General features: G+C 40.2%; 1 protein-coding gene across 1 annotated transcript; it reads left to right on the top strand.

Annotated features, from left to right (window-relative positions):
- The first annotated feature begins 428 nt into the window (after nucleotides 1-428).
- LOC6565586 (homeobox protein B-H2) lies at nucleotides 429-11,600 on the top strand. The gene is made up of 4 exons (XM_001992665.2): nucleotides 429-1,179; nucleotides 2,091-2,511; nucleotides 8,747-8,984; nucleotides 10,779-11,600. Exons 1-4 carry the CDS (start codon nucleotides 559-561, stop codon nucleotides 11,443-11,445), a joined length of 1,947 nt encoding a protein of 648 aa, XP_001992701.1. The 5' UTR covers nucleotides 429-558; the 3' UTR covers nucleotides 11,446-11,600.
- The last annotated feature ends 381 nt before the right edge of the window (nucleotides 11,601-11,981 follow it).

The following is an 11,981-nucleotide window of genomic DNA, read 5'->3' on the forward strand; positions in this document are numbered from 1 at the left end:
TTGTTTGTTTGCTGCCTGCTGCCTGCTGCTTGCTGTCCTCTCTCTCTCTCGCGCCCTCTCTTTCTATCCCTCTCCCCACGCTTTCAACTGTTTTTGTTTTGGCCGCTAACAGCCAGAAGCAGCACAAGCAGCACAAACAGCAGCAGCAGCAGTTGCCCGCTTTGGCTTAGCTCAGTTTCGGTTGAAAGCCAAAGGCGAGCGGTTGTCTTACGGCTTTTGTTGGACCCGTCTCGGCTCGTCTCGTCTCATCGCGTCTCATCGCGTCTGCTTTCGTCTTGTCGAATAAAAGCAACCGTTCATTTCAAGTACAACGAATAATAATAATAATAATAATCATAATAAGATATACGCAGAAAGACGCGCGAGTTCCAAAGCACAAATTGACACAAATTATTCGTGAAATTTTCCAACTATATTTTTTTTTGTTGTTGTTCTTGTTGTTGTTTGATTATTTTGATTTTGTGCCGTCGGCAAAGGGGCTTTGAAAGGCTTTGGCCGAGAGCTCAGTGCGCGAGATAGGCAAGTGGAGTGAAGAGAGGAGTCTGTGCCACCATATACATGACCACAATGCCACCGGAAATGTCCACAACTACGGCAGCCGTTGGGGACACACCGGGTACCCTTACGCCATCGCCATCATCCACGCAGACGCCACGTTCCCGTTTCATGATCACCGATATTTTGGCTGGCAGTGCTGCGGCTGCTGCGGCAGCTGCTGCCGCTGCCGCAGCGGCAATGGCCGCCGCCGCCGGACGGAGCTCGGCGAGTCCATCCGAAGATTGCTATGCACCGCCGCCGCCGCTGCAACACCATCAGCACCAGCAGCAACAGCAACAGACGCAGCAGCAGCAACAGCAACAGACACAGCAGCAGCAACACCAACAGCAGCAGCAGGCTGCTCTGCAGCATTATTTGGCACAGCAGCAGCAGCTGTTGCGCTTTGAGCGTGAACGGGAGAGGGAGCGCGAGCGAGAGAGGGAACGGGAGCAATACCATCATGTGGCGCCACTGCTTGCCCATTTTCCGCCCAGCCACTATGCGGTACTGCAGCAGCAACAGCAACAACAGCAGCAGCAGCAGCATCCACACGCCCATCTACATCGGTTTGGGCGGCAGGCCGGTCGCGAAGGATCGCCACCTCTGGCTAAGGATTGCCATGGAACAGCCCCATGGACTACGGTAAGCCAGGGGGAATTGTGTCGAGAAAAATCTGTATTAACAATAATCACGTTAACATTTAATGATTTGCTTTGAGCTAACAATAAAGTGAACAATCACAGTTTTTGACCTGAGGCATTTTTATAAGCGACAGATTATTATTAATTTATTTCGATTTCTCGATTATGTGTTTTGTGCCAGTCATAATTAGAACCATACAAATATTCATTTTATGTTTTATTTTAATCATATTGAGTGCTTCGTTTAACGGAATTAAAAATCAACAATGATAAGTTTTTGATGTTAGTGTGTCTTTAGCCAAGGAAGACTTGGATTGGTAGCTTGTACAGCTTGTATTCCAACCAATCTGATAACACCCATTACTATCATGTTAATAATACGACATATATAAATTAATCTTGCTAAAGTTTATGCAAGTTGTGGCATAGAAGATGTTGACTATTTCTATTTGTCTATATTATTCCGTAAAAATAGGTTTAAACTATTAATCGAATTTGTTTTTGTTTTGTCTAAGATATGGAATCATTCACGTGCTCGAATAAATTCACATATATTTCCTATTGCCATTTTTAATAAGCAAAATAAATTGCCTATCAAATATAATAAATATAAATAACTTTCTCATGGGTGCTACTTTCCATCTTCTTGTTAATATGATTTGGCTGTAGGCATTAATTTCTTTTGGTATTCTGGTATCTTGCAGTAACTAGGAATAGCTATTGATATTTTAAGATATTTTCTGGTGTATAGATAAACATAGAAGTTTATTTGAGGGCACCTTTGGACTTTCTGAGAGAAACTCGGACCAAGGATGTCAATGGGCAAGGTTTTAGCATTAAATTGATTTGTCTGATTGCCTATACACATATTTCAACTTATTTTGTATTTTTTTCCTTCGCTCCAATTGGCAGCAACTCCCACATTCGCAACATCCGCTTGCCCATCATCCGCATCCGCATCCGCATGCGCATCCGCATCATCACCAGCTGCAACTGGAGCGGGAACGCCTCGAGGCGTTGCATCGTCATGGCGCCAATGTGCCGCTTGGCACCGCTGCTACTGGCCACAACGAGAGCCAGGATGAGCGCTCGCGTTCGCCGCTTGTGCTGCATTCGCTGAGCGGCAACAGCAGCAGCAGCAACAACAACAACAACAACAATATAAGTGGGAGTAGCAACAGCAATGGCAACAACAACAACAACAACAATAACAACAACAGCAGCAGCAGCAATAATAACGGCAATACAAGCGGATTGCTGCTGGGCGGCACCGGGAGCAGCATCAGCGGGGATCAGGCGAGCACAATTGACGACAGCGACAGCGATGATTGCGGTAAGTTGAAGTTCTCAATGGAAGCAAAGAGAGAATCCAATTTCTCCCTTTTTCTTTCCATTCCACTCTCCGTCTTCCCAACTTAGAAGAAAAAATATACCTAAATTGAATATCAACCTAGCATTCAGAAATCTTTTTGCCTTATAAAAGATCAAAAATACTTTATATTTCTTAAGAGGCAATCTCTTAAAGAAATGGAGAAAAATTGTATAAACTTCAAATATTTAAAAATTTAGCTTGTAACTTAGAAATGACAGGCCTAGTTTTTAAAAAGCCAACAATAAGTTAACTCTTTAGTTGGATGAACGCCTTCGATAGTCTACCAAGATTTATATTGCTGAAGTCCAGCATTTATGTGGTATAAAATGTATTTAAAATCAAATATTTAATTTTGATCAATGCATGGTTTCGACTAAAACTAAATAAGTTCGTATAAAGAAATTATGGATTTAGATAAGTATATCAGTTCTTTAGCAATTCGTTCAGTTTTTAATGTTTATTTGTTTATTACTTGAATGAGTTCTAGCAAGCCTTGAGTAAGATTTTTCCTCGCCAATCTGGAAGTTTAGTTAGCATAGCCGTTCTAAGTCCACAACTATTCCATTCATAAAATTTATGTAATGAATACAAGGGTACTTATTGAGTGATAGCACTTTTTGATTGTAAGCTAAATTTTTGTTGTTGTTATGTTGAAATTTTGCTCCCACTTTCGGTTTAGCGCCTGTGCTAATTGTCATCACACGCAGTTAGGTTTTAATATAAAACCTACTGTATTACAATAACAACAAGAAATGTGGTTTGTGGCCAAAGCTGAAAATATAAAATAAATATAAAACATAACAAGAAAGCAAACCAAACGCTCATAGGAAAAGCCAGACATGTCGCAGCTAAACAGCGATAGTAGCAGCAACAAGAAGGGCAGCAGGCTCAGCCAGGTGAACAGTGACAGAAAGATAGACGGACAGACAGATAGATGCACTCAGAAAACTGAGTGAAGTTTGAGTGTTAAATATATATATATATATATATATATATATATCTATATATATATATATATATATATATCTATATATATATATATATACATGTACATACATACATTTTTATACCAATCTGAGGGTGGCAGCGAGTTAGCAACAAAGTACTACAAAGTGTTTATTAATTTGGCCATTTTTCGAGCATGTTTGCGACACAATTAGTAGCACGGCCAACATATCAGAGTTGTATGTATGTATGTATGTATGTATGTATGTATGTACATTGTTGCTATTTATATACGATGCGATATTAGTGGCTCAACTTGGTTCCCTTGACTAGAGAGAGATCGCCCCAAATAGACCGTGCCCTGCTTCCCCACCGATCCCCTTACCTTATCTACTGCCTAGTCACCCTGTCACCATGTGCCCCGCCCCATGTCAAATTTTCGCATGCAACAATTTAATTGATTATAATGACTTTTAATGCTGTGGTTGTTATTGTTATTGCTGCTACTATTAGCAGTGCTTCAATTTGAAGTTTTGTCTGTGGTTGTTGTTGCTGCTGCTGCTGCTGTATGATTTTTTTTTCCATTTCCATTTTCACTATTATTATTTATTTGTTAAGCGCTTTTAAACGTTATGCAAATTATGACAAATTACTATAAAATAGTCGAAACCCACGTTGGAAATTATTTCGCGATTGTTGTGAGTAGTGTGTGTTGTTGTAGCAGCCCACACCTTAAAGGTTGTTTCTCCAATCCCAGACAGCGAGAAAGAGCATGCGCCAGAGAATGAGAGCGAGAGCGAGAGAGAGAGAGAGAGAGAGAGAGAGAGAGAGAGAGAGAGAGCATAACCAACAGACAGTTAAATAGTCAGCGATTAAAACTGCGAGTGACAAGTGCTGGTAATATTATATTGCAATATAGTATAATTTACTTTAGTGTCCGGATACTTATCGGCATCGGCCAATTGAGAGCCCCAAATTCAATTTTGCCAGTATTTCATATGAATTTGTTTATGTAAGCAGCATTGAAGTTAAGTTCATGTCAAACATATCGTCAGATTTTTATTTAATTGTGTGGAGAATAAAAGAAAAAATGTATTTGAATATAATTATGCATAATAATTGAGAGGCAATCAATTGCAATTTTGTTTAAATACAAATATTAATTGTTTTTTAATTAAGTTGAAAGTTGCATGGATTTTAATTCCCTTAAGGTTTTTGTATTGGAGGCATTACGCAAATACTGTATTCATATGGTATTATTGTTTGTTTGAATATTCCACAAGACTTAAAAATTATAATGCTTGGACTTTAAGTGTTCTAATAACAATTTCTCTGGATGTATTACATGCTTTGTAGACTTATTTCTTCAACATTGTAGAAGAACTGAAAGCCGAAATTATTTATCCGTTTAGCGTAATACAGTAATAAACATTTTGTTGAGCAGTTTTACTTTAATTTATTTTATTTTTTTTCAAATATGCATTTATATAGAAAGTTGCATAGCCAATCTATAGATACGATAATCGTTAGAGTTTAAAGTTTAAAATAATTAAGAATTCGTTTCGATAAATTAAATTCTCAACAAATTTTGTGAATCCTCAGCAATTTCACGCACATTTCTAATTTCGTTAGACTTGTGCCAAAATCAATTAAAATTAATCAAAGCAACACACACACAACATATATACAAACATTTATAAATAAAATGTATGTATGTATATAATATATGTGTATTTATAAATAGACAGGGAGAGAGACAGGGGGAGAGAGAGAGAGAGAGAGAGAAATGCGCCCCGCGTTGCTGTCAATTCAACAAATTTTGTTTTGATTTGAGACACAAGCCAAATGAATGAAATTTAAAATCCATAAATGTGTTGGCCACAGCAACACCAATAATAACAACAGCACACATCATACAGCCCACACACACGCACACGCACACGCAGACACACACTCTTTTAATCAGCTGGGTATCGATTCTCTTTCACCATTGAGGCGAGATTTTAGCCCACGCTGCGAGCGTCGATTTCGAGGCAGTCAAAAAACAAAAAAGCCAAGAAGAAAAGAAAAACCAACGAAAGAAAAAAACTCAGATTATTTTTCCCTTTATTATATATATATATATTTTTAACGCTGCAAAAAAAAAAGAACGTAGCTTTTAACGGCTTAATCGAAGCCCAAAAGCAAGAATAAGAATGCGCTTCGTGTTGTTGTTGTTGTTCTTGTTGTTGTTATTGTTGTTCATAACTCAAATTTGTTGCTCATCTTTGGGCTTTGGTGACACTCGCGTGTCACTTGAGACGCGTGCGAGCGACAGTTGCCAGGATCGATCAGGATGCGATGAAGAAAGACGACAATGAGGACGACGACGAGGAGCGCCTCGAATCTCGCCGTCGCGCAGCGCGTTTGAAATTGAGCCTAAGCTTGATTCGAGTCGCTACTCAGCTGAGTCTACATCTGTCAAATGAACTGTGTGCTGATCCGCTACGACATGCAGACACTCGCTCACACTCACACTTCCCTCTCCTATCCTCGCCTTGCTTTGCCTTGCCTTGCCTCACCTCACATTCCACTTCGTTCGCTTCGTCTCTTTTTTTTTTTTTTTACCTGATTGAAATTAATATTTTGTTGCGTTTCGTTTCGTTTCTTAAACTTCAATGTGGCTTCCAAGCGAAGCGTGTGGGCCCTAAAATTAGCAGCAGCAGCAGCAACAACAACAATAATTAGAACTGCATGTACAAAGTGCAAAAAACACACACTCGCACACACACACATACATATTCTTAGCAACAAGTTCGTTGCCTAAGTCTTTCGTTTGCTTTTGCGATTTTTGTTGTTTTTCGGAAATGTAGCGCAAGAAGAGCGAAGAAGAAAATCCTAGACGTAATGCATTGTTATACATACTTATATGTTAATGCATACAGTCGCGTTACCGTTATGCAAGCATTATAGTAGCATTAACATTTTCGTTGCCGTTGTTGTTGCTGACTGCATTTAAGCGCGCACATTATCAAAATGCTGATAAACGTTTAGCAACAAAAAACTAAAGAAAGCTGAGCCAAAGCAATAATGTTGTTGTTGTTTTTGCTGTTGATGCAGCTGTTGTTGTTGTTATTGTTGTTGTTGTTACTTTAATTAAAATGCAAAAAGGCCAATTGTAAATGAGTTGCTGCCATGCGCAATTAAATGCAGACGAAGGCAACAGCAACATCAAGTGCAACTGCAGCAACAACAACAGAAACTTGGCCAACACAGTCAGTCAGTGAGGCAGTCAGTAAGACAGAAGGAAGTTGCCACCGACGTTGTTGTTGTTACTGTTGTTGTTGTTACTGTTGTTGTTGTCTGCACACTTAAGCATGTTTAATACAGTTTAGCCACAAGCACTTAATTACTAATGCAAAGAGTGCAGGGTACGTGCGAGGGCGGGGGAGAGGACTATGGGTATAGTTATGAGAGAGTTTGAGATATTGCGGAAATGTTTTGCTGGCTGACTTTTGACTAGCGCAAGTCGCAACAACAACAGCAACAACAACGGCAGCGACAGCGGCAGCAGCAGAGGGAACAGCTGTTGACTGGTTTTATATACCCTGTAGCAGCACATAGGTGTACGAAAGGTATATAAAATAACACTTAAAATATATATCAGATGTACTAAATATAGAAAGTATTTGATAACATGTATGATATTTGTACGAATTAAATGAAGTTAATTCAGTGAGACAACTGAATTTTATGAATTTTAATCAAATTTGTTCACAATAATAAATGCACCAATTTTTAAGTCGATTTTAGGTTAAATAAGTAATATTCAAGGAAAATTTTGACTTATATTTTACGTGAACCTCGGGTCGACTATTCTAATACAAAGTTTCTTCGAGTCGGGCCAAAACTCGACTGAAGAATATACTTGCCAATTCGGTTTTTATTTGTGACAACAGTCAACACAGATTGGCGTAGGGAGCGGTGAACGGACACGGACAGCAGACAGCGCCTGTGGCAAAGAGGATTGCATTGACGTGAAAAGATGCAGTTGATGGCAGCCGGTTTCGTTCAAATGGTCAAGTGTTTGTCTGGCCGATAATGGCAAAAGCAAATAGTAATAATGTCAAGAAAAACATTCTGGCACAGAGAGAGAGAGAGAGAGAGGGAGAGAGAGAGGGAGAGAGAGAGAGTGAGAGTCGTAGAGAGACTGAAAGAGAACGAGAGAGAGAGAGGGAGATAGAGAGGGAGAGAAACATGGGAGCCTCGTAAGATTTTGCATGAAGATATTTGTAATTTATTCAAAATGGCAGGCGAAAGGGGAACTGAACATGTGTAAAGAAGGATTGCTTTACAAGAATGAATGTAGGAATATACTAACTGTATGTAGACTAAACGATGCCCTGTAATCAGTAAAATATCCAAATGAAGAATATACAAAACAATTAATTACAATTCTATAAATAGTTAAATGATTAAAGTGATATTTATATCTACTTTAGTAATCCTATTAATCGATCGTTATATTTAAAATATTTATATGTATTTTAGCAATATTTTTAAAATGGTGACTCTAAATTTGATTACCTGGCAACATATCTAAGAAATACAAACAACGTTTTTTTAGATTCGATTCAAACATAATTAAAACTCAATAATTTATATTCAAATATATATCTATTTTTTTTTTAAATCTTTAACAAAACATCAGCTATAAATAGTTTTATGCGGTTGGCATATACATATGTATAAAGCTTACAACTTTTACATTGAAAATGCAGTTAATATATAAAGAAAGATGTTGGCTAAGATCGTTTTTGCCGTGTTGACAAACGGTTCATTCTTGGCTTAGTTTTCGTGAGTGGATCTCAAAGACTCGAATTAAATCATAAATTAGATACGAGTAGAATTTTGAGTAATTAAGTTTTGAGTAATTCGTTTTGCGATTTGTTGAGCTTCGCTTCACACGTTCCACACAAAAAACAATGCTAAGAGCTAAGTATGGCTGTTGTTGTTGTTGTAATTTGTGCTCATAAAGTGTTTAATTGCAAATTAGCAATGGCATGCCACCAGGCGAAATAACAAACTTGAAAGCAAGTTTGTTATTGTTCTTGTATTGTTGTTATCTCATGTTGCATGTGCTCATGCCATAAACTAAAATGCTCTAGAAATTTGGCGTGTGAGGGATTGCAAGAGAAATGATTGACTACTGAATTGAAATTGAAACATTGTTTTATATATTTTTAATTTGTTGCTTTTCTTGGCCCAACAGGTGGCAAGGACGATGACGGCGAGGACAGCCTAAAGAATGGCAACAGCGACTCCCATTTGAGTATGAGCCTGAGCAAGAAGCAGCGCAAGGCGCGCACCGCCTTCACGGATCATCAACTGCAGACCCTGGAAAAATCGTTTGAGCGGCAGAAATATCTGAGTGTTCAGGATCGCATGGAGCTGGCCAATAAACTGGAGCTGAGTGATTGCCAGGTGAAGACCTGGTACCAGAATCGCAGGTGAGTTGCGGTCTCTTTCAAGCGTGCCTAATTTACCACAAGCAGATGGGGTGGGGGGAATTGGTTGGAGATTAGTAGAACTGACTGTGTGTTGCTAATCAGCGCCTTTTATGGAACCGCCCATTTCTTCGCGCACTTTTCCAATAAAATTCGGTTTAATGGCCTATCTTCGCAAACGTTCCCTCCCGCCAATGGCCCAAAGACCGGTTCGGAATCAACGCTGGCGCGGTTTATGCGTTTTGTTTTTATGCTGATTGCTTAATTTGCTGCATTTTGCGCAAGAGTCGTAAAATGCTTTTGCTGTTTATTAAATGAGTTGTTTACTTTGTTTTTTTTTTTGGTTTTTTTCTTTTTTTTTTTGTGTGCGCACCACTCAAGTCGCAAGTTTGTTGCCTAAGTCTTTCGTATATCGTTTACTCGCCAGCTTCCTATCAGGGGCACTACTCGGCGTCATCCGCTATTCAATCGCTTCGATTTCTAATAGCATTTGCCGCGACCGCTGCTGTCGTAGCTGCTGCTGTTTAAAAATAGCTGACAAAGCCGCTGCCTTATTACGTTTAATAGCTTTTTATTTTATTTTCCCATTTTTTTTTTTAATTGTTGCCCAATGACTTGTCACATTTGGTCGGGCATTAAAAATAGCAACAGCAGCAGCAGCAGCACAAGCAGCAGCAACTCGACCAAGAAACTCAAGCAGCGACACAAACTCATTCCACAGAGTCGTCGGCATCTTCCAGGCCGCTCACTGGACCGGATATTGAGAACGGTTCGCATGTTGTAGTTGGTGCATAACGACTAGTGAATGCTCTGTTCTGCTCTGCTCAACTAATTTGTAGAACATTTTCTTTCATATTTAGAAATCATTTCTAAATTATAAATGTGAAATAACTTTCTAGTTTACAAGGCAATTTTCATTTTAGATTTTGTATAGTTAAGGCTGGTTTTTTTTTCTGAGTGTATGTTTATTCCACACGTCGTTTTGAGTCACGTTTAGAGTTAAATTTATGCCGACTATAAATTGAATATTTATGAAAATAAATTGAGAGAGAGTAGATTTGCTTTGAACTACATATTAACATAAACAACAAAGATTTGGTGTTTGCAAGTTGAAAACCCGCAAAGTAGATCCAAGTCAATATGATTAGTGGCCATAGAGTATTTTCATCAATTTTGAAAAATGTTCACAGCTGCATGCGATGAATGTGCGAAAATTGCAGCTCAGCTCCGATCGGGGTCGGGATCGTTGTAGGGATCGGGGTCGAGGTTTCGCATATTTCTTCTTTTTTTTTTTGGTTGTTGTTTTCTTTGGGATGTGGCTGGCGCCTAGATGCAATTAAAGGATTTGCCAAAGATACTCTCGCATCCATTGCACAGGCGTGCCTTTGCCAATTAGGCCGCAACCTGGACTCTCTCTTTTTCCGTTTGACTCCTACAGCGCTTTGGTGGGCGTGTGAGCGTTTGGGACTGCAAGATAAATGACAAAACAATTAAGTGCGAAATATAAACAGCAATAATAGCAAAGAGCGTCGAGCGGCAGTCGTCTCGGCTGCGCCACACAGCAGGCGGCCAGGACACGCGCAGTCAGCGGCATGAGTCGGCATATTTTGAGCAATGATTAATAGCGAACAATAGTTGGCAGCCATTGCGGATTAGTTTGGCTTAGATCAATTCCTCATAGTTCCTTATATTATTATTGTATTTTATTTCTTTTTTAGCATTCGTCGCGGTTTCTCACACGCAACTAATCGAGTGGCTTTTTTTTATTATTCATTTTCGTCCTTTTTGCGTGCACAGAACCAAATGGAAGCGCCAAACGGCTGTTGGCCTGGAGCTGCTTGCCGAGGCTGGCAACTATGCGGCGTTTCAGCGTCTGTACGGCAGTGCCACGCCCTACTTGAGCGCCTGGCCGTATGCGGCAGCCGCCGCTGCCCAATCGCCACACGGTGCACCTCCCTCGGCGATTGATATTTATTATCGGCAAGCGGCCGCAGCCGCCGCGTTGCAGAAGCCAGCGCTGCCAGCGAGCTATATGTACCCCAGCCGGATGCCGCCAGGCATGGGTCTGCCGGGCATGCCGCCACCGCCTGGTGGAGCGCCCATGCTGGGCGGCTATTATGCGCCACCGTCGCTGCCACCACGTGAACGCTCACCGGCGACCAGCCAGAGCGCCAACAGCGAAGCGGATTACGAGCGCAGCAGCAGCAGTCGACAGCGCTTGCAGACGCCAAGTCCGCCACTGAATCCAGGTAGTCCGCCGCCTAGACGGGAGCATGCGACAGAGGAGGCGACACCACATCAAGAACAACAACCACCACCATCACTGCCACTGACAGCAGTTGCGGCCAAAACGCTGGAACGCGGTGAGACTCCAACTGTCGGCGTGGAGGTGGACGAGGCTGAGGGTGAGGAGGAGGAGGATGTTGATGATGAGGATGATGAGGAGTTGGCGCTGGATGTATGAGCGCCTTGTGTGCGTTAAGCTGGATCTCAGACGGCGATTACGACGGGACAAAGTGTGTGGACAAAGTGACTGAACTGAGAAGATTTTGAGATGACTCTCCTGGCATCCAAGCACACATTTTTAGTTGCCCCACGTAAATGTCTCGCATTAAACAAATATACAATACATATGTATATCTTATATATATATATATATATATATATATATAAATATATATATATCTTTTTTTTCATAACTATAACTATTTAAAAATGTAGCTTAATGAATTTTTGTAAATTTTTGTAAATGTTTTTTTGTAAATAGTAAGCAGCTATTTTTTTTTCCGAATGAATTTTTTTTTTTTTATTTTTCGTCTTGAAAAAGTTTTTTGTGCCTAGTCTTAAGACGTCTATTGTGTGTGTTGTAATAAATAAAAGAGAACAATATGAACAAGAAAAAGAGCAATCGATAAAAAAAAATGTGCGAGATCTTTTGTTTTTGCAACTGTGTGTTGCCGAGGGGCTGTCGAGTGGTTGCGCGAGTGGCTTGCCAAGTGG

The sequence above is a fragment of the Drosophila grimshawi genome, unplaced genomic scaffold (genome assembly GCF_018153295.1).
Source record: "Drosophila grimshawi isolate 15287-2541.00 unplaced genomic scaffold, ASM1815329v1 contig_848, whole genome shotgun sequence".
Taxonomy (NCBI): domain Eukaryota; kingdom Metazoa; phylum Arthropoda; class Insecta; order Diptera; family Drosophilidae; genus Drosophila; species Drosophila grimshawi.